We start from the raw sequence: 23,094 nt of genomic DNA on the forward strand, positions 1-23,094 counted from the left end.
AAAGTTTCAAGTTTTTATATAGTCATGTCATGTATATGGATAAATATATTTTAGAAAGACAGCTTTGTAAACTTTTTATTTCAGATACTGAGATTAAATTAATAAAGTACACAATTCTACTGTTTCATTACAATGAATACACTTATACATACAGAATATAATAATTCCAATTCTTTAGAAAGAATATAATTCAGATTGAATATTTTTCGGTCCTTAACTTTTGGAATTGTTCTAAACTATTATTTAACAATTGCAATACTGTGTGTATGTTTACATTTCTATTAATAGAACTGTAGTACATTCTTTAAGAATCAATAGAGTTAGTACATAAATAACAGGTGCCCGCCTAATTTGCTATCAATTTATCCTTACCTGAATGAAAAATTAATACACAAGCGAGTTTATACAACAAAAGACAACACAATAAATCATCATTGAGGAAAACTATCAACCTATTCCGTCTAAATGCTTCTGGCATACACTAAAATCCTGCATTTTACTCCAAAACACGTTTATCAATCACATTTCAAGTTTCACTTTCCACAAAGCTTTGTGTAGTAACATGTGACGTCATCAGTTTATGTGTATTTCACATGTTTTGTGATGTAGTTCACATAACATTGTAGGTTGCGGAGTTTTTGTCAACCTTAAAGGTACGTGTTTAATTATTTTTGGCACAGGAAGATAATGCAATACGAATAAGAGTGCTAATGCTAAGAGCGGAACATTATAGTAAATAAAGGTGCTAATGGTTAATGTTGGCATCGTACACACAGCCGTAAAATTTACACTCGTGCTTGCCAGAGACATAGATTCGTACACAATTATTTCGACCCATTTTGTATTGATATTCGTTGTCGTGTAAACTGACAGTAGCTGTTAATATGTACTGATGTCTTTAGATTTTAAAACTAAACAGAAAACATTAATCATTTTTTATTAAGGACAAAGGGGTACGGCTCATTGAATGTTCACAAAATATGTATTTGATGGTAGAAAACATTTATCCTAAGTCAGAAATGAATTCTAAATCCATTCCCATTACACTATATACTAATATATAGACAAGGTCTATATATTAGTATATAGTGTAATGGGAATGGACTTAGAATTCATTTCTGACTTAGGATAAATGTTTTCTACCATCAAATACATATTTTGTGAACATTCAATGAGCCGTACCCCTTTGATTAAGGATTAATCAGTTAATATACTATTGATTCAATTTTTTTCCTTTTTCAAATATTAAATTTTGCAATTAAATTACCAAATAAATTGTCCTATTTTTACATGCATTTGTAAGATACTTACAGTCACTTGTTACACAACCCCACTAAATGGGGACAGTGTGGGGAAAAGAGGGGAATTTATAGAAAAAAAAAACATAAAAGAAAGGTGTCACAAATAAATGCCAGCTGTTAAGTCCTAGTCCAATATGTATCAGACGTTATAGGCTTGTTATAGTTTATGTCGGTCAAACCCAAATGTTGCTTTGCCCAGAACCAAACATATCTCAAAGTGACGTCATATTTATAGGACTAGTTAAGTCCATGTTATTGTGTCAGTGTCATATGGACATATCAAGTCATCTCTTGTTTTTAAGCATACATTTTATGTTAAATGACTCATGTCGTCATGATCCTGTCTTGATTTAATCAAAAGTTTTCATTAGAGCTGTCATTGAATATCTCAATATCAATGTATATTATGTATTATCACTATTTATCATCCGATACAATATCAAAACACATTTTCTAATATCTATACAAGCTAAAATTTATTTATTTCCGTTTGTGAATATATACCTCTATATTTTGCCTAATAAGAGAAGTCACTTTTTTTCCAGTTTTCTTGGCTAACTTAAACTTTAAACTCCATTTCCAAATGTCAGTGTCAGTTGTATTTTCAGCATGTAAATTTAAATAACCCCATTAAAACTGTTGGCAAAATCTGGTGTTTTGTTTGCAAATCTGTATCTCAAAGTAAAAAATGAAAACCCAGACTGATTCCACTGAACTACATTCATAACAAGTAGTATGCATGGATTGTCGAAAATGTATTTAATGAGTGGTGATTGCCACTGATTTTTATGCTGAATCTGTTTCATTGTGTAGCATTTTGGTGTGTTTTTGTTGTTTTAATACTGAAAATTTTATTTTACAGAAAAAGGTATAAGACTTATAAAGATGAATCTTTGCATGAGAAGAAGGGTGTCTTTGAAAAGACTGCATTCCCAGCTGACATTGTTTACAAGGAGGCTTTGTGACAAGTCGTCAGAGAATCAAACCTCCAAGCAAAAGAATGAAATAGGTGAACAGCAAGAGAGAGAATATATACCACCTGGAGGGGAAGCAAGGTTTTTGTTTTGTTTTGTTTTTGGGTTTACGTCACATCGACACAGTATAGGTCATATCGCGACGTTCCAGCTTTACTGGTGGAGGAAGACCTCAGGTGCCCTTCAGTGCATTATTTCAGGCACGAATGGGCACCTGAGTAGTACCACCGACGTTCTGTAAGCTAGCTGGATAGCTTCCTCACATGAAAGAATCCAAAGTCCCTGTTTGGATTGGAACCCAAACCGGTGAGGGCAGGTGATTTGAAGTTAACGACCTAAACCACTCGGCCATGGATTATGGGAGCAAGGTGATGATGCTTTAAATAAACATTGGTACAAGTTTACATGAAGTTTTCATGCATTTTTGCCTAAAATTAAGTTTTCTCTATTCCGGAAAGCTCTCTTTTTCTATTTAAAACCATTTGAAATAGCACTAAATTCAGGGTTTTCAGGACTGGTTTTCTGAATATTTTTTAATTTGTACACCCATGTAATACACCTGACCATATCGTCAACTTATTGCAATAACTGGTTATCTACTATTAAATTTAGAAGGATATAACATGTTACTGCACTAAGGTGACGATACATAAAATTATGCTGTCGGTTTTACAATATGAAGATATATTATTTCTTTCAAACTGTCCTACCATATTTATTTGTGTATGAGACAGGATTTTGGCCTTTAGATTCAGGAGGTTATACAGTGCACCTTGTCTTATAGGTTTATCAACAGTCCATTGAAAAAAAATTACAGTCTTAGCAAATTTTTGTCAATTTTTGTTTAGAAGTTACACCCTGTCTTACTAAAGGTTCATTTTACTGGTAAGGAAATATTTTATAAATAAATTAAGTTCAGGTATTTTTTTTGTTCATCCATTTAAATTTCTTAATGGTCATTTACATTAATCAGGTGAATCATTTTCACAAAATTTGGGGGGGACATTCACACTAAAGTTATTGGACATTATCATTGAAAATTAATTGGTGCCTTTTCAGGCTTTACATAAACTATTTGGTCATTTTCACAAAATTTATAGGTCATCTAATGAAACTCGTTGGTCAGTAATACAGGTACATTGATATGTCATTTACAGGGAACGTTTTTGAATGTTTTGAACATTTTCACAAAACTAATGGTATGTGAAAAAACTTGAAATTATAAGCTACAAAAATAGATTCCTCTTGAACTTAAATGAGCTTGATTTGATATTGATAAAGCTTGTTATTGTAATAAATAAGTATGATGTACTGACATTTCAGAAATGTGACAGACATTTTGTTGGAGGATATAAAGCCAATATTTCAAAGGCAGACAAGTACTACAGAACTTCCGATACCTCGCCACACAGATATTGTCATAATGGGAGGTGGATTGGTCGGAGCCGCTGTGGCGTATTTCCTTTCCAGTCAGTCGTCAAAACTGTACAATGTTACAGTCATAGAGAGGGATTATTCTGTAAGAAATATACTTGTATGAAAAATGTGCTTCTTGAGATTAGTGCTGATTTTGATGAGAAGTTACAAAGTGTTTTGAATAGTGAAAGTGGGTGCTTCTGTGGTCTATTGGTTAAAGCTGTTGATTTCAAAGTACTTGCCCCCTTACCACTGACAGTTTCAAATTTCTGCAAGGGACTTAAAATTCAGCTAGCTTATGGAATGTTGGTGGTTCTACTACTCAAGTGCCTGAGGTCTTTCTCCACCAATAAAACTGGAAAAGTAGTCACATGACCTCTTATGAATTGTTTTGGTGCGACTTAAATTAAAACGAAATAAAAAAGAAATTATGCTGGCATATTGCACTTAAATTCTACATAAATTATCTGAAATCATCAAATGCCTCAGACTATGCAAAAATACATTGTAAAGATTCAGGGGTGGGGGCCCATAACTATGGTATGAGTTATGACTGAATTATGACTGAATTATGGCCCATTGTGAACTTTGAAATTCTTGGTTAAAGTTTTAGTATTCACTTGGATAAAAATGGATAAATACAGTTCACTTTCCAAGACTCATATCTCTGACTTGAATGAAATTTGATCTTAAGTGAATTATAAAATTGTTTGGTGAGTATCCAAAACTCGTTGCCATAGTAATCATGTATTTGGAATATAATGTTCCTCTTATTTGTAAATACCTACATTATCTGGGCTCTTGTCTTACTATCAAGCGCTGTGACGAGTTGAGCACCCTGACCAGTATTGACGGCTCTTGTTTAAATTATATTTACTTAGAGGCCAGCAAATTTAATATTTGTAATTTTTAATTTGAATTGATTATTCATACTGAGATAAATTAGTGTGATTGTGAATCTTGCCTTGATAATTATACCTTCATTATGATACAGTATTTATTTACTAAACCATGTATTTATCATCAGTTGTAATAAATTTTGACAGGTTATATGGGTCAGTATGTTTGTGCATGTCGTTTTTCATTAGTTAATCAGGACATTTATATAGTTATTATATATACAGGGCTGCTGTCAGTTTATTAAAGGAACTCCACTGAGATTTTTTGACATGACGGGACTGGAAATATTTTTTTGAGATTATTACTCCATCTGATGTAGGTCTATACCAACAATTTATGTGCAAAATTTCAGATCATTAGCTCGCTTCTTTTTTCCAGAATAATTGTTTTAAATGTAAAAAATGACCTAAAATTAAAAAGCATTTCACTCAAATCGGACTGAGAATAACACAAACATACACTTTTCAGTGTATTTCTAGGTATATTTCTTAATCATCTTTTGTATATATTTCCGTTTTAGGTGCACCAGTTGATATATGTGAGAAATTAAAAATTTATGGTTTTAGGCTTTAGTCCCTTAACAATCTTCTCCCTGATTATATGCAAAATCTTTTTACTTACACTGAAAATACACATTTAAGATCATATCAACAAAAACAACTTCAAATCCCAAAACCTAGACTTGAGTTCTGCAGAAAATCTTTATCATACTCAGGGTCAAAACTTTGGAATTCTCTTCCCTTAGATATCAGAAACTCCACAAATTTACAATCGTTCAAAAATAATTATCTTAAATGGTGGTTCTCTGGTGGGAATAAAACACATCAAGTTGTATTATAAAATGGTAAATGTATATCTGAATTGCAACAAGATATGTTTGTAAAACATGTATGCCACCTATCAGCAGCCAATTAGTCATGTGATAAGGTTATTATGCATGACTTCTGACCCAGTTATCAAACAATTAATAAGGGTTATAAAGTATCTACTGGTCATGACCTTGACCTTTGACCCCATGACCCAAAACTCAATAGGGGTCATCTGCTGGTCACGACCAATCATCATACAAAGTTTGAAGTTCCTAGGCCTAGCGTTTTAAGTAAATTGATCAGAAACCGTTTTTACCTAAAAGGTCAATGTGACATTGACCTTTGACCCCTTGACCCCAAAATCAATAGGAGTCATCTGCTGGTCATGACCAATCACCATGCCAAGTTTGAAGTTCCTAGGCCTAAGGGTTCTCTTATTATTGATCGGAAACCGTTTTAACATACAAGGTCAATGTGACCTTGACCTTTGACCCCAAAATCAATAGGGGTCATCTGCTGGTCATGACCAATCACCATGCCAAGTTTGAAGTTCCTAGGCCAAAGCGTTCTTTAGTTATTGATCAGAAACCGTTTTTACTTACAAGGTCATTGTGACCTTGACCTTTGACCCCTTGATCCCAACATCAATAGGAGTAATCTGCTGGTCATGACAAATCACCATACCAAGTTTGAAGTTCCTAGGCCTAAGCTTTCTTGAGTTATTGATCAGAAACCGTTTTTACTTACAAGGTCAATGTGACCTTGACCTTTGACCCCTTCACCTTAAACTCAATAGGGGTCATCTGCTGGTCATGACCAATCATCACACAAAGTTTGAAGTTCCTAGGCCTAAGCGTTTTTTGTCAATTGATCAGAAACCGTTTTTACCTACAAGGTCAATGTGACCTTGACCTTTGACCCCTTGACCCCAAAATCTATAGGTCATCTGCTGGTCATGTCCAATCACCATACCAAGTTTGAAGTTCCTAGGCATACGGGTTCTTAAGTTATTGATCGGAAAGCATTTTTACCTACAAGGTCAATGTGACCTTGCCCTTTAACCCCTTAACCCCAAAATCAATAGGGGTCATCTGCTGGTCATGACCAATCACCATACCAAGTTTGAAGTTCCTAGGCCTAAGGGTTCTTTAGTTATTGATCAGAAACCGTTTTTACCTAAGAGGTCAATGTGACCTTGACCTTTGACCCCAAAATCAATAGGGGTCATCTACTGATCATGACCAATCACCATCTCAAGTTTGAAGTCCCTAGGCCTAAGGGTTCTTTCATTATTGATCGGAAACCGTTTTTACCTACAAGGTCAATGTGACCTTGACCTTTGACCCCTTAACGCCAAAATCAATAGGGGTCATCTGATTGGTCATAACCAATCACCATACCAAGTTTGAAGTTCCTAGGCCTTAAGGTTCTTTAGTTATTGATCGGAAACCGTTTTTACCTACAAGGTCAATGTGACCTTGACCTTTGATCCCTTGACCCCAAAATCAATAGGGGTCATCTACTGATCATGACCAATCACCATACCAAGTTTGAAGTTCCTAGGCCTTAAGGTTCTTTAGTTATTGATCGGAAACCGTTTTTACCTACAAGGTCAATGTGACCTTGACCTTTGACACCTTGACCCCAAAATCAATAGGGGTCATCTACTGATCATGACCAATCACAATACCAAGTTTGAAGTTCCTAGGCCTTAAGGTTCTTTAGTTATTGATCGGAAACCGTTTTTACCTACAGGGTCAATGTGACCTTGACCTTTGATCCCTTGACCCCAAAATCAATAGGGGTCATCTACTGATCATGACCAATCACCATACCAAGTTTGAAGTTCCTAGGCCTTAAGGTTCTTTAGTTATTGATCGGAAACCGTTTTTACCTACAAGGTCAATGTGACCTTGACCTTTGACTCCAAAATCAATAGGGGTCATCTACTGATCATGACCAATCACCATACCAAGTTTGAAGTTCCTAGGCCTTAAGGTTCTTTAGTTATTGATCGGAAACCGTTTTTGCTTACAAGGTCAATGTGACCTTGACCTTTGACCCCCTGACCCCAAAATCAATAGGGGTCATCTACTGGTCATGACCAATCACCATACCAAGTTTGAAGTTCCTAGGCCTTAAGGTTCTTTAGTTAATGATCGGAAACCGTTTTTACTTACAAGGTCAATGTGACCTTGACCTTTGACCCCTTGACCCCAAAATCAATAGGGGTCATCTACTGATCATGACCAATCATTATACCAAGTTTGAAGTTCCTAGGCCTCAAGGTTTCTTTAGTTATTGATTGGAAACCGTTTTTACCTACAAGGTCAATGTGACCTTGACCTTTGACCCCAAAATCAATAGGGGTCATCTACTGATCATGACCAATCACCATACCAAGTTTGAAGTTCCTAGGCCTTAAGGTTCTTTAGTTATTGATCGGAAACCGTTTTTACCTACAAGGTCAATGTGACCTTGACCTTTGACACCTTGACCCCAAAATCAATAGGGGTCATCTACTGATCATGACCAATCACAATACCAAGTTTGAAGTTCCTAGGCCTTTAAGGTTCTTTAGTTATTGATCGGAAACCGTTTTTACCTATAGGGTCAATGTGACCTTGACCTTTGATCCCTTGACCCAAATCAATAGGGGTCATCTACTGATCATGACCAATCACCATACCAAGTTTGAAGTTCCTAGGCCTTAAGGTTCTTTAGTTATTGATCGGAAACCGTTTTTACCTACAAGGTCAATGTGACCTTGACCTTTGACCCCAAAATCAATAGGGGTCATCTACTGATCATGACCAATCACCATACCAAGTTTGAAGTTCCTAGGCCTTAAGGTTCTTTAGTTATTGATCGGAAACCGTTTTTGCTTACAAGGTCAATGTGACCTTGACCTTTGACCCCCTGACCCCAAAATCAATAGGGGTCATCTACTGGTCATGACCAATCACCATACCAAGTTTGAAGTTCCTAGGCCTTAAGGTTCTTTAGTTAATGATCGGAAACCGTTTTTGCTTTCAAGGTCAATGTGACCTTGACCTTTGACCCCCTGACCCCAAAATCAATAGGGGTCATCTACTGGTCATGACCAATCACCATACCAAGTTTGAAGTTCCTAGGCCTAAGGGTTCTTTAGTTATCACTCGGAAACCATTTGGTCTACGGACCAACAGACCGACGGACCGACAAGTGCAAAGCAATATACCCCCTTTTCTTCGAAATGGGGGCATAATTATTATATTCTTATATAATGTTTTTTCCCTAGATTTTCATTTTACATGTTTCTTAACTATGTTGTATTTGTAATTATGTTGTTGTTTATCATACCTTTTGTTTGTAAATGTTTATATTATGTACATTGTATATTTGATAGAGGCTCATAGGGAAGACTGGGCATGCCCAACTATGTTGCCTCTTTAAATAAAGTCTTTATTATGCCCCCATTTCGAAGAAAAGGGGGTATATTGCTTTGCAGTTGTCGGTCCGTCAGTCCGTCGGTCCGTAGACCAAATGGTTTCCGAGTGATAACTAAAGAACCCTTAGGCCTAGGAACTTCAAACTTGGTATGGTGATTGGTCATGACCAGTAGATGACCCCTATTGATTTTGGGGTCAAGGGGTCAAAGGTCAAGGTCACATTGACCTTGAAAGCAAAAACGGTTTCCGATCAATAACTAAAGAACCTTAAGGCCTAGAAACTTCAAACTTGGTATGGTGATTGGTCATGACCAGTAGATGACCCCTATTGATTTTGGGGTCAAGGGGTCAAAGGTCAAGGTCACATTGACCTTGAAAGCAAAAACGGTTTCCGATCAATAACTAAAGAACCTTAAGGCCTAGGAACTTCAAACTTGGTATGGTGATTGGTCTTGATCAGTATATGACCCCTATTGATTTTGGGGTCAAGGGGTCAAAGGTCAAGGTCACATTGACCTTGTAAGCAAAAACGGTTTCCGATCAATAACTAAAGAACCTTAAGGCCTAGGAACTTCAAACTTGGTATGGTGATTGGTCATGATCAGTAGATGACCCCTATTGATTTTGGGGTCAAGGGGTCAAAGGTCAAGGTCACATTGACCTTGAAAGCAAAAACGGTTTCCGATCAATAACTAAAGAACGTTAAGGCCTAGGAACTTCAAACTTGGTATGTTGATTGGTCATGATCAGTAAATGACCCCTTTTAATTTTAGGGTCAAGGGTCAAAGGTCAAGGTCACATTGACCTTGTAAGTAAAAACGGTTTCTGATCAATAACAAAAGAACCCTTAGGCCTAGGAACTTCAAACTTGGTATGGTGATTGGTTATGACCAATCAGATGACCCCTATTGATTTTGGCGTTAAGGGGTCAAAGGTCAAGGTCACATTGACCTTGTAGGTAAAAACAGTTTCCGATCAATAATGAAAGAACCCTTAGGCCTAGGCACTTCAAACTTTAGATGTTGATTGGTCATGATCAGTAGATGACCCCTATTGATTTTTGGGTCAAGGGGTTAAAGGTCAAGGTCACATTGACCTCTTTGGTAAAAACGGTTTCCAATCAATAACTAAAGAACCCTTAGGCCTAGTAACTTCAAACTTGGTATGGTGATTTGTCATGACCAGCAGATGACCCTTATTGATTTTGGGGTTAAGGGGTTAAAGGGCAAGGTCACATTGACCTTGTAGGTAAAAATGCTTTCCGATCAAAAACTTAAGAACCCTTATGCCTAGGAACTTCAAACTTGGTATGGTGATTGGTCATGACCAGCAGATGACCTATTGATTTTGGGGTCAAAGGTCAAGGTCACATTGACCTTGTAGGTAAAAACGGTTTCCGATCAATTAACTAAAAAAGCTTAGGCCTAGGAACTTCAAACTTTGTGTGATGATTGGTCATGACCAGCAGATGACCCCTATTGAGTTTTAGGCGAAAGGGTCAAAGGTCAAGGTCACATTGACCTTGTAAGTAAAAAACGGTTTCTGAACAATAACTCAAGATTGCTTAGGCCTAGGAACTTCAAACTTGGTATGGTGATTTGTCATGACCAGCAGATTACTCCTATTGATTTTGGGATCAAGGGGTCAAAGGTCAAGGTCACAATGACCTTGTAAGTAAAAACAGTTTCTGATCAATAACTAAAGAACGCTTCTGCCTAAGAACTTCAAACTTGGCATGGTGATTGGTCATGACCAGCAGATGACCCCTATTGATTTTGGGGTCAGAGGTCAAGGTCACATTGACCTTGTATGTTAAAACGGTTTCCGATCAATAATAAGAGAACCCTTAGGCCTAGGAACTTCAAACTTGGCATGGTGATTGGTCATGACCAGCAGATGACCCCTATTGATTTTGGGGTCAATGGGTCAAAGGTCAAGGTCACATTGACCTTGTAGATAAAAACGGTTTCTGATCAATTTACTAAAAACGCCTAGGCCTAGGAACTTCAAACTTTGTGTGATGATTGGTCGTGACCAGCAGATGACCCCTATTGAGTTTTGGGTCAAGGGGTCAAAGGTCAAGGTCATGACCAGTAGATACTTTATAACCCTTATTAATTGTTTGATCACTGGGTCAGAAGTCATGAATAACAACCTTATCACATGACTAATTGGCTGCTGATAGGGGGCATACATGTTTTACAAACATATCTTGTTATTATTATTATTATTATTATAACCTCAGTGGAGTTCCTTGATGTACATGTACTTTAAATTCATCATAAAGGTTCCTGACATCTTATATGGCCGTATATAAATGGCTGTTTGCAGTTACCCTCGCCTAGCAGCTCGGGTTATATTATACAAACAACAATTTATATAGGGCCATATAACCTATCAAAAATCTTTACATCTAGTGATATAACCATTTGTAAGCTTATATATTAAGACTCTCCACAATTCTTTTTATTTGAAGAAAAATGAAAATAACAGCAGCCGTGTATATAGATTGCAATGAATATAGTTACATAAATTATCCAATGAAAATTGATGTTACAAACAATTTATCATGATTTTACATGATACATGACTGTACAACAATAGTTTAATATAGGTTTAAAAATTCTATGCTGGTTATATGGTCGTTTATTAACATTTGTAAGCCATAAAGCATTAATATAGCAAAAACCAGCTATATTATGTCAGATTCATGTTTATTTAAAAGTTGAGACCAACCCATATAACTGACAAATTTATAATACTGCTCAAATGCTGTCTTCAATGACAATTGACAATAAATCATATATTTGCGGCAGTGGTGTTATGAGATAAAGTAAACACCATGTTTGACATTACAAAATCTCAGTACTATGAAAACATAGTTGAGCCGCATCATGACAAAACCAACATAATGGGTTTGCAACCAGCATTGATCCAGACCAGCCTGCTCATCCGTGCAGTCTGATCAGGATCCATGCTGTTCATTTACAAACCCTATAACAAGTAGAGAAGCTGATAGCAACAGCATAGATGCGGAGGCTGGTCTGGATCCATGCTGGTCGCAAAGGCACTATGACGGTTTTGTCATGACGCAGCTCATATTGATTGATATATTTCAGTATACAAGGGCCTCATCGATGCTGTCCTGTGGTGGGATTAGACACCAGTTTTCAATACCTGAAAATGTACAAATGTCCATGTTTACCTCAGATTTTCTCAAGCACTACAAGGAACACCTCAGTGTTTATGGTAAATCATTTCATTACCATTGTATAAGTGTATAAAACTGATTACTATAAAAAAATTGAAGAGAGGATGTGTAAGACCTTAGTGTCCTATTTCTGTTGTTAGATAGTATTCTGTGGGTACTCAGGGTTCGAGTCCCTGTCAGACAGCTCACTGGTCTAACCCTGTGACAATTGTTAAATTAAACCCTTTACCTGCTGTATTTTTTAGCTCACCTGTGACAAAGGTGAGCTTTTGTGATTGCTTTATGTCCATAATCTGTCGTTCATCCATAAACGTTTTTCTTAAACAACATCTCCTCATAAACTGGTAAGCCAATTCCAACCAAATTTCACAGGAATGTTCCTTTGGTGGTCACCTTTAAAAAATTTTCAAAGAATTAAATTCCATGCAAAATTCTGGTTGTCATGACAACCAAAAGAAAAAACTTAAAATATTTGAGTGAGTTTTTTCCAAGTTTGTTCAAATAAAAGCCCTGGGTCAAAATTTGCCCCACCCAGGGGGTCATTGATTTTCCTCATGTATGTAAGTAAAAACTATTATAAACTCCCAATAGCTAGAGCTTAGATATTAAGCAAGAAACAATTTCTAGTGGGTGTCTACCAAGTTTTGTTCAAATCAAAGCCCCAGGGTCAAAATTGGCCCTTCCCCAGGGCTCATTGATTTTCCTAATATTTATATAGTAAAAACAAAAAATGCTTCTTAAAAAATCCCAAAGTGATAGAGCTTAGATATTTAGCATGAAACATCTTCTAGTAAGTGTCTACCAATTTGATAGAAATAAAGCCCTGGGGTCAAAATTGGCACCACCCAGGGGGGGGGGGGTCATTGATTTTCGTGATATGCATATAGTAAAAAATTAAATCTTTTTTTAAAAGACAAATATTCTGACTCCGGTTAGTGATTTAGTGAATCTTAACATAATTATTCTAGCCTGATCACTGATAAATTTTAACATTATGCAATTAGAATAACAAAGGACTGCCCAGCATTCAAGAAGTCCATTTCACAAATTTAGGAGTGTAATACTGAAAAATATTTATTAAGAAGGTCCCTGATTATTTCTGACATTTTACTCCTCCAGCTGGGAAGTACTATGTGACCTTTTGCAGGCAGTATGGGTTTGACTTTACACCTTGAAACAAAAAAACATGAATTTTTTTTTATTAAGGTTCAAAACTTGAAAAACAGTTGTAACTTATATGTAAAATCAAAGATATATTCAAGTGTTTTCAATGCTGGTTGGTCAGACTTGATGAAGTTTTCTTAGGATTGCTGGCTGATTGTTGGAAATATTGCTGGATGCTAGTTGAAAAATGCTGCCTTGAGCTATGAACTTTTTTTACATTAATTGCTTAGTACTTGTTGGTTCTATGGACAACTACGAGAGTGTGTCTGTGAGCTTATAGCTTAAAGCAGCACGCCGCCAGATTCATGCTTATTTTCATGAAAAATTTGAAAATGTGTTTAAGTGAAAATATCGTCAAGAAACCAAAAGAAAGCAATTTGCACATTATCAATGGCACTTTAAACCCATGTAAATTATCAGAGTTAAAATTTTCTGAAATAGGGCCTTCTGGGTTAGTAACGCAGTAGAAATATATCTGAGCTACATTTTACTGAAAAAAAATCAGTCGAAAATTGCACAATTACTTGAATCTGGAGTATTTTAACTTTTCTAACAATGTAAGTACATTTTTCAAAAGTTTGATTTTATTGACATATTTTGGCTCATATGGAGGTGTGAAGCTTTAATTCATACACAATCAAACTAAAAATGTAATATGTGTAAACAGATGTACATGTATATTCTTTTTGAGAGCTTTTGGAAAGAAAAAGGATGACATTAATCTTTAATCTGCTTTATCTGAACAGATCAGGACCCACCTGAGGTGTGTTTTCATCACCAAGGTTACCTGTTTCTGGCTCCTGGAGACAGAGTGGAGTTCTTAGAGAGTTGTGTTAAAATGCAGAGGTAAGTTGAATAATGGGGTAGAATAACAATAGTTTTATGTAGACCCCTTGAATAGTTTTTATGAAGAGATTTTGGTTTTGTCAAACATATAGGAAAAAAATCATTTTTATGCCCTGCATACTTTTCAAATGTGCATGGACTTCTTACATGAGCATGTGCCATGAGCATGTGCTACAAGTACATGCATGTCCTATGTGCATGCTCAATGAATATTGCCTATGAGCATTTCCAATTAATATGTCCTATCAGAAAGGCCTAAAAGTATGTTGAATGGGCAAACCCCAAATGCATGTCCAGTTAGCATGTCCTATAACCACGTCCAATAAGAATGTCCTGTAAGCATGTTAAAAGAACATGTCTATCAGAACATGTATGTCCTAGGAACATGATAGTCCTTTGAACATTTATGGATATTTGAGGATGTCCTATGAGCATCACCTACAAACATTTTTTAGTTTTATAAGCATGTCCATTAAGTGTGTATTATGAGCTTATTATACTATAATCCTATCCTATAACCATTATGCAAAAAACATGTCCTTTATACATTAGTAAGTGTGAGCATGTTGATTTAGCCTATGCTATGACCATTGCCTATATACAGTAGAACTTCTATGAGTCGAACTTCGATTAGTCGATTTTCTCGATGTGTCGAAGTAAAATGAAAGTCCCGATTTTTTCTCTTATATATTCCATATAAAAACCTATTTATGAGTCGAGATTTTATGTGTCGAATTTTTCGATGTGTCGAAGTTTTTTCATGGTCCGTATAGAATAAATCTAGTACACTTTACCACAAATAAGTCGAAGTCCTTCGATTATTTTGACACCTTCGATCTCGAGACATTTTTCACACCTTTTCTTGCCGCGAAGACGATTTCCGATCAACTTAAGTGACACGTGTTAATTACACAGCCAAGTGTTCAAACAACCTTTGAATGCGTTTAAATGTGTGAAAAAATGCTTTAATCGTTACTAATTTAATTGCCGTAGCGGTATTTGAAAGTTACATGTAAACAGTAAGAACAAACATACTTCGTGACCCGGTGTCGCGTGTTAATCACACGCTAAAATATTTACTATAAGCTGGTTAAGTTATTGCCCTTTCGAATTGTTACGCCTTTTGTAACTTCATTGTTTACGTCAACAGGTAGTTCAAATCATAAGCCATGAAAAAGTAATTAACATGTCATATTTATCATTGCATAAAGTAAAATATCAGATTAATAAATGAAAGAAAACATGAAATAGGTTACGTTATATATCTTATAATTAGGGCTAGTCACAGATTGAAATTTTGTCATGGAATTCAGAACGATTCATGAGTCGAAGTCCAGATGTGTCGAAGTTTTTACGCAAGTCCCTCCAACTTCGACTTACCGAAGTTCTACTGTACTTTGCGCTGTGACCATGTCCTATAAACTTGTGCTATAACCATGTCTTTTAAACTTGTGCTATAACCCTGTCCTATAAACTTGTGCAACAACCATGTCCTATCAATTAATGACCATGTCCTAAATACTTGTGCTATGAGCATGTCCTATAAACTTGTAGAATAACCATGTCCTATACACTTGTGCTATGTCCATTTCCTATAAACTTGTGCTATGTCCATGTCCTATAAACTTGTGCAACAAACATGTCCTATAAATTATATGATCATGTCCTAAATACATGTGCTTTGACCATGTCCTGTAAACTTTTGCAATGACCATGTCCTATAAATTATATGATCATGTCCTAAATACATGTGCTATGAACATGTCCTGTAAACTTTTGCAATGACCATGTCCTATAAATTATATGATCATGTCCTAAATACATGTGCTTTGACCATGTCCTGTAAACTTTTGCAATGACCATGTCCTATAAATTATATGATCATGTCCTAAATACATGTGCTATGAACATGTCCTGTAAACTTTTGCAATGACCATGTCCTATAAATTATATGATCATGTCCTAAATACATGTGCTATTACCATGTCCTGTAAACTTTTGCAATGACCATGTCCTATAAATTATATGATCATGTCCTAAATACATGTGCTATGACAATGTCCTATAAACTTGTGCTACGACCATGTCCTATAAACAAGTGCTTAGACCATGTTCTATAAACAAGTGCTATGACCATGTCCTATTAACAAGTGCTTAGACCATGTCCAATAAACAAGTTCTTAGACCATGTCCTATAAACAAGTGCTTAAACCATGTCCTATAAACAAGTGCTTTAAGCAAGTCTCATGAGAATTTTTTATGAACATCTCCCATGATGTTTTTTATGTGATATTTATTTTACAAAACTAATAAGTGTATTAGTACTAGTAACAAGTTTTATGTGAAATATTCCATGTTTTAAACATGATGATCCATATGTATTCAACGCAATTTGATATCAAGATTACTTTGTTTCATATTTGTTGCATTTGTATGAATGATGGGAATTCAGAAAGTTTTTATCTGGCTAGCAATGGTAAGCGAAATTAATGAATGAAAAGATTCTTTTAATTATCCAGATTTTACTAATCTGCAGAGTGACTTATAATTTTAATATTTATAGAGAAAATGGGGCAAAGACAGTTCTACTTTCCAAGTCACAGCTTGCTGAAAAATATCCTTGGCTAAATTTGGATGGTATAGAAGCAGGATCTTTGGGTATGTTTTAATTATGCCACCGCAGCATCTGCGATGCGGTGGCATATAGCGATTCACCTGTGTGTGTGTGTGTGTGTGTGTGTTGTTTGTTTGTTTGTTTGTTTGTGTGTGTGTGTGTGTGTGTTATATAGATTATATAGTGAACTTAAAAAATCTTCTTGTGAAAAACCACTAGTCCAATTTCAACCAAACTAGGCAGGATTGATCCTTGGGTGAAGGGCTTCCAAAGTTGTTCAAAGAATTTAATTCCATGCAGAAATCTGGTTGCCATGGCAACCAAAAGGAATTATAAGAATAGATTTAAAAAATTTTCTTGTAAAGACCCAAAAGGCCTAGAGCTTAGATATTTGCATAAGGCATTGTCTGGTAGACCTCTACCAAGATTGTTCAAATTATAGCCCTGGGGTCAAAATCGGCCCCGCCTGGGGGTCATTGATTTTCACTATTTGTACATATAGTAAAACTTAAAATACCTTTTTGTAAAGACCCATAGGCCTAGAGCTTAGATATTTTGCATAAGGGCATTGTTCTGGTAGACCTCTACCAAAATTGTTCAATTATAGCCCTGGGGTCAAAATCAGCCCTGCCCCGGGGGTCATGGATTTTCACTATATGTACATATAGTAAAAATTTAAAATACCTTTTGTAAAGACCCAAAAAGGCCTAGAGCTTAGATATTTTGCATAAGGCATTGTCTGATAGACCTCTACCCAGATTGTTCAAATTATAGCCCTGGGGTCAAAATCGGCCGGCCCCGGGGGTCATTGATTTCCTCATATTTACATAGTAAAAAACTTATAGTAAAAACTTTAAAAAAATTTCTTCTAGCAATTGACAAATGCTAGAGGTTAGATACTTTGCATGAAACATTGTGAAGTGAACCTCTAGCAAGAATGTTCAAATAATAGCCTGTGGTCAAAATTGCCCCGCCCCGGGTCATTGATTTTCAATATATACATATAGTAAAAAATCAAAAAAATCTTATTGTCTGAAGGTACAAGGCTTAGAGCTTTAATATTTGTTAAATGATATCATCTATAGGTACTCTACCAAAGTTGTTCAAATTTTGCCTCTAGTGTCAAAATTAAAAGTGAACTTTGATATCAGCTGACCTAGATTTTGACAAAGTGTTGTCCTTTGATGCAGTCATGAAATTTTAGGCTATGTGAAATATGACCTTCACCACCAAATTCACTAGACTCAAGTGCATTGATATATTCCTACTCTGATCTTTTATTGAGTTAACAATAGATTTAACCACTAATCTGATAATAAGAATTAGATATGCATTATGACAATCTTCATTGTATAGAAACAAAAAAATCTGTTTCTACACTACTATTTAGTGTGGTATTATTGCGGTGGCATAGCATTTTTCTCAAATGCAATCTTGTTTTTGTTATAGTTTTATGTTAAGATATGATACAGTGGCAGATCTTTTTGTATGTTTTAACTGTGTTATAATTTCATGCAAAGGTTTTAACTGGTTTAAGTTTCATAATAGATATAATATATAGGGGTAGAACTTTAGATAGGTTAAAACTTTACAGGGCAAGATCATTTGGTAAAATTTAACTTTGGTTGTAGGTTTATGTTAGATATATAGTATAGTTGCTAGCTAGGTAATAAGAATTCATTTTAGTTATGGTGACAGTTCTGTACAAAGGATAGTATATAGCTCCTATTGGTAGCTAGGTATTAAGTTTTTTGTTCCCCGCCTTTTCAAAGAAAAAATGGGATATAGAAATAGGCTCCGTCCGTCCGTCTGTCCGCACTACCGAATAGGGATAGGGGGCCATCTAACTGTAAACAGAACAAAAGAGAACAATAGAGTTCATTCCGTAACAATAGAGTAAGGGGCCATTGGCCCTTTATTAAACAATAGAAAATAACAAAAGAAATGGCCCCTTATTCCATTTCGGCGGGACATCCGTCTGTCCGTCTGTCCGCACTACCGAATAAGGATAGGGGGCCATCTAACTGTAAACAGAACAAAAGAGAACAATAGAGTTCATTCCGTAACTATAGAGTAAGGGGCCATCTGCCCTCTATTAAACAATAGAAAATAACAAAAGAAATGGCCCCTTATTCCATTTTGGCCGGACGTCCGTCTGTCCGTCTGTCACATTTTCGTGTCGGGTCCATAACTTTGTCATTTATGAAAGGAATTTGAAAAAACTTGGCACAAATGTTTATTATAATAAGAGGATTTGCATTGCCTATTTGAGGGTATATGTCATGTCCGGTCCATAGCTTTCTTATCTATGAAGGGATTTTGTAAATACTTGCCATAATTGTTCACAATAATCAGACAATGTGTCATGCGCAAAAACCAGTCACCTACCTTCAAGGTCAAGGTCACACTTGGAGGTCAAATATTTACATGTTACAGGGTATATTTCGTGTCTGGTCCATAACTTTGTCATTTATCAAAAGGAATTTGAAATTACTTGGCACAAATGTTTGTTATAATAAGACGATGTGTCATGCGCAACAACCAGACCCATACCTTCAGGGTCAAGGTCGTATTTGCTCATTCAAGGTAAACATTGTCTATTTGAGGATATATGTCCTGTCAGGTCCATAACTTTCTTATCTATGAAGGGATTTTGTAAATACTTGCCATAATTGTTCACAACAATCAGATGATGTGTCATGCACAAAAACCGGTCACCTACCTCCAAGGTCAAGGTCACACTTGGAGGTCAAATACTTACATAGTCTGTTACAGGGTATATTTTGTGTCCGGTCCATAACTTTTTCATAGATCCAAGGATTTTGAAAATACTTGGCACAAAAAGTCACTATAATAAGAGGATGTGTTATGCGCAACACCTGCATCCCTACCTCCAAGGTCAACGTCACACTTAGAGGTCAAAAATTGTCATAATCTGTTATAGGGTATATTTTGTGTCGAATCTAGAACTTCTTCATAGTTCAAGGGATTTTGAAATAACTTGGCACAAATAGTCACAATAATAAGACGTTATGTCATGCACAACACCTGCTCCCCTACCTCCAAGGTCAAGGTCAAACTTAGAGGTCAAAGCTTAACATGATAGATTTTTAAATTCCATGGGTCATTTTATTTTTTTAACAAATTTATTGTTACATTTGCAGATCTAGCATTGATCATAATTTTGGACTGAATGTCCTGAGATCCATTATAACCTCAATCTTTTGAAATAGCACAATTTTATGCTTCATATAAAACTTCCCGAGGCGGGGGACGTTGGTAACTCTGTTACATATTCTTGTTCTATTTAAATATAGCTAATACAATATCCACAAAAAGTAAAATTCTTGAATTCTTTTAATATTTGGGAAAGTTATCCAGGTTGGTGTGTGGATCTACTATTGTGTCCAAATTTACCTTTTTGTGATACAGAAAGGGGCTTATCTTCTGTTTGACATTTATAAACCATATTTTTCTCAATGTCACTTTTTTAAAGAAAAATTCTGCCATGTGCCCTTTGCAAACAATGCTCATGTTCTTGTATATTATTATTTGAGATAAAATACTGTATAAGTGGTTAATTTGAGACGTGGAAATATATGCAAAATTTGCGAATTGAAAATATTGGCAAATACTTGGTAGCGCAGAAATTATTTCATTTTAGGCAAACTTTCTACTATCATTTTAAAACATGTTTTCATACAGCATCTTACATGAATAAATTTCACTGTTCAGGTACTGAGATTAATTTTTTTCATTGCTTGTTTGTTTAAGTTTGATCTTAACAAGTCATTTATGTTTTAATGAAACAATATATGTGTTAATAATATATCAGGTAGTTCATAAAACAAAAGAATGTTTTATAATATGACGAAGAAATGTGTGATCAGATCTACTAACATTGTATATTTTAAATAATTATATAAATAATGTTCTTAACATGTACCTGCTTCATTAATAAAATCACAAAAACAGTATTAAATTCAAGAAATCACATTTTCACAAATATTTCCGCAAAAAGTCTACCTTTTTTCATTAACAAAATTTTTGTGACACATTAATTTCCACTTATACAGTAAATGTTTTAACATTTTAGGTACCTCTGGTGAAGGCTGGTTTGATCCCTGGCAGCTGGTTCACTCTCTTAAAGCCAAAAATATTACAAATAATGTGAATTATTGCGAGGGAAATATTGTAAATATAAGACAAGAGGTAATACAAGTGCCTTTGGAAGACGAAACTACTCCACGAACAAGAATTGTGGGAGTTGATGTAAGTGGCCAACAGTTTTTTTGTTGTTGAAAATTTTTAAGTTTTGGTCTATAAGGGAAGGTCATAATACCATGGGGCATCCGTGGCCGAGTGGTTAAGGTCGTTGACTTCAAACCACTTGCCCCTCACCTCTGTGGGTTCGAATCCCGACAGGGACTTTGGATTTTTTCATGTTAGGAAGCTATCCAGCTAGCTTACAGAACGTCGGTGGTTCTACTCAGGTACCCGTTCGTGCCTGAAATACTGTAAAACACTTATTATTCGCGAGAAATTTATTTTCGCTAATATTCGCGAGTTTTCTAAGACGCGAATTTATATTTCTCGCGAATATTTCACTTTGTCTATACACTTTTCCGAAAATTAACACTATCCGAAAATGCGTACACATGGATATATATCTGCGGGAAAGTATCGAAACCAGTTCTAGTTACATCATGTAGCTATTCAAGTGTTGCAGCATACACATATCGTACAGATTACTAGTATGAAAAAAACAACAGAAAATACGATTTTCAGAATAACTGTTTCGGTATTTGGTACAAATAATTTAGCACCTGCATGCGAGTTGTTTGTAACATATCTATTTATTGTATCTTATTGTATTGTACTACAGTTTAAGCCGGAGGGTAAACATAATCGTTTACTACAGGTTAGGCAAATTACAGTACCGTTTAATTGATTTTCGTCTGCTTGCCTTTGAATGGCTAATCAGTAATACATGACAAACACAGTAACACATATCAAATAATTATCAAACTTTATTGACACATTTTTAGACAGACGGTTTCACTTAACAAGAAGATTAGCAAGCTTTCAGAAAAATCGATACAGTTATAAATGCATTCGTCGCACAATAAACGACGCAAAGTTAGTGAACGGACAGGACAGAAAATATTCGAATGACATCTGGTTTCCGGTTTCACATTTTTCGGGAAGAGGCGAATTCATGTTGACGCGAAATAATTATTTTGGACATTTTGCCTCAAATTCGCGAAATAAGGTTCTCGCGAAAAATAAGTGTTTTACAGTAATGCACGGAAGGGCACCTGAGGTCTTCCTCCACCAGTAAAGCTGGAACGTCGCGATATGACCTATACTGTGTCGATGTGACGTAAAACCCAAAACAAAACAAAACAATAATAATACCATAAATAAATATGTTGATAGTAATTAGTATCAGGTATAACAACAAACTGCAAAAACTATATGGGGATGTTGTTTGAAAGTGTGAGATACATGAAAGGAAATTTCATATATTTATATAGCAGATGTTAAATTGTTCTGGAACAAAATATTACTATTTGTCATAATTATAAGTGTTCATCATACTTAATCACTGAGAACTTTATCAACATTTTTTTCTTTCAATACTTTAATTTTCATCAAAAATTCAAACATTTTTTATCAAAATGAAAAATATGCCCATTGTAGACCAATCCACTTTAAGACTTAATTTGCTGGAATCGAAAGTGGTAAGCCTTTGTCACCAGTATAGAGTAGGGCAGGCTTATTTTGATAGTGCTGAAATACCCTAAACTCTGAATGGACTGTTCCATATTTAAAACAGGATGGTTTAACATGTATTCTCTAGGTTAAGGGTAAATTATATTCATTAATCATAAAAATATGTTTGCCATTGTAGGTAGACCATAAGAATGGGAAAAGATATGGCTGTAATGCATCACTGTTTGTCAACTGCTCCGGGCCATGGGCTGGGGAAATCGCAACAATGGCAGGTGTAGGAACTGGGGAGGTTGGTAATGAATTGCCACTGCCTGTTGAACCAAGGTGCGTTGATTAAGTATTACAATACTGCATGTTTGTTACACCAATGAATGTTACACCAATTTTATTGGCACATTATGCCTCAGAAATCCATATTTTTTAATTCATTAGAAATCTCAAAACATGCGTTTAATAATGGATTTGGAGCACATTAGAAATTCAACAACTGACAAAAAATTGGCTGAATGTGAAGTAATGTTTGTTAAGGTAGTAAAAAGTAGTATTTTGACTTCCATACAAAATACTAATGCACTGTAGTTATACCAAAAATATCAGATCAGTTGTTCCCAGAACAATTATTTAAACTTTGAAAAATGACTTTTAAATAGGATAGCATTTAACACTACAAATCTCAGAAATATAAGTTTTCA

At 35.4% G+C, this 23,094-nt stretch overlaps 1 protein-coding gene across 1 annotated transcript in view; it reads left to right on the forward strand.

The window, feature by feature from the left end:
- Positions 1–565: 565 nt before the first annotated feature.
- LOC132747750 (FAD-dependent oxidoreductase domain-containing protein 1-like) overlaps positions 566–23,094 on the forward strand; it is a 30,040-nt gene continuing 7,511 nt past the window's right edge. The window contains exons 1-8 of the mRNA XM_060737244.1: positions 566–653; positions 2,164–2,356; positions 3,599–3,794; positions 11,951–12,080; positions 13,953–14,052; positions 16,616–16,710; positions 20,763–20,938; positions 22,581–22,726. Of these exons, the coding sequence (XP_060593227.1) occupies positions 2,187–2,356; positions 3,599–3,794; positions 11,951–12,080; positions 13,953–14,052; positions 16,616–16,710; positions 20,763–20,938; positions 22,581–22,726 (1,013 nt within the window). The 5' untranslated portion in view covers positions 566–653; positions 2,164–2,186. The remainder of the gene's footprint in view (positions 654–2,163; positions 2,357–3,598; positions 3,795–11,950; positions 12,081–13,952; positions 14,053–16,615; positions 16,711–20,762; positions 20,939–22,580; positions 22,727–23,094) is intronic.

Source organism: Ruditapes philippinarum, unplaced genomic scaffold (assembly GCF_026571515.1).
Source record: "Ruditapes philippinarum isolate M1 unplaced genomic scaffold, ASM2657151v2 ctg3696_1_1_1_1, whole genome shotgun sequence".
In the NCBI taxonomy this organism is placed as follows: Eukaryota; Metazoa; Mollusca; class Bivalvia; order Venerida; family Veneridae; genus Ruditapes; species Ruditapes philippinarum.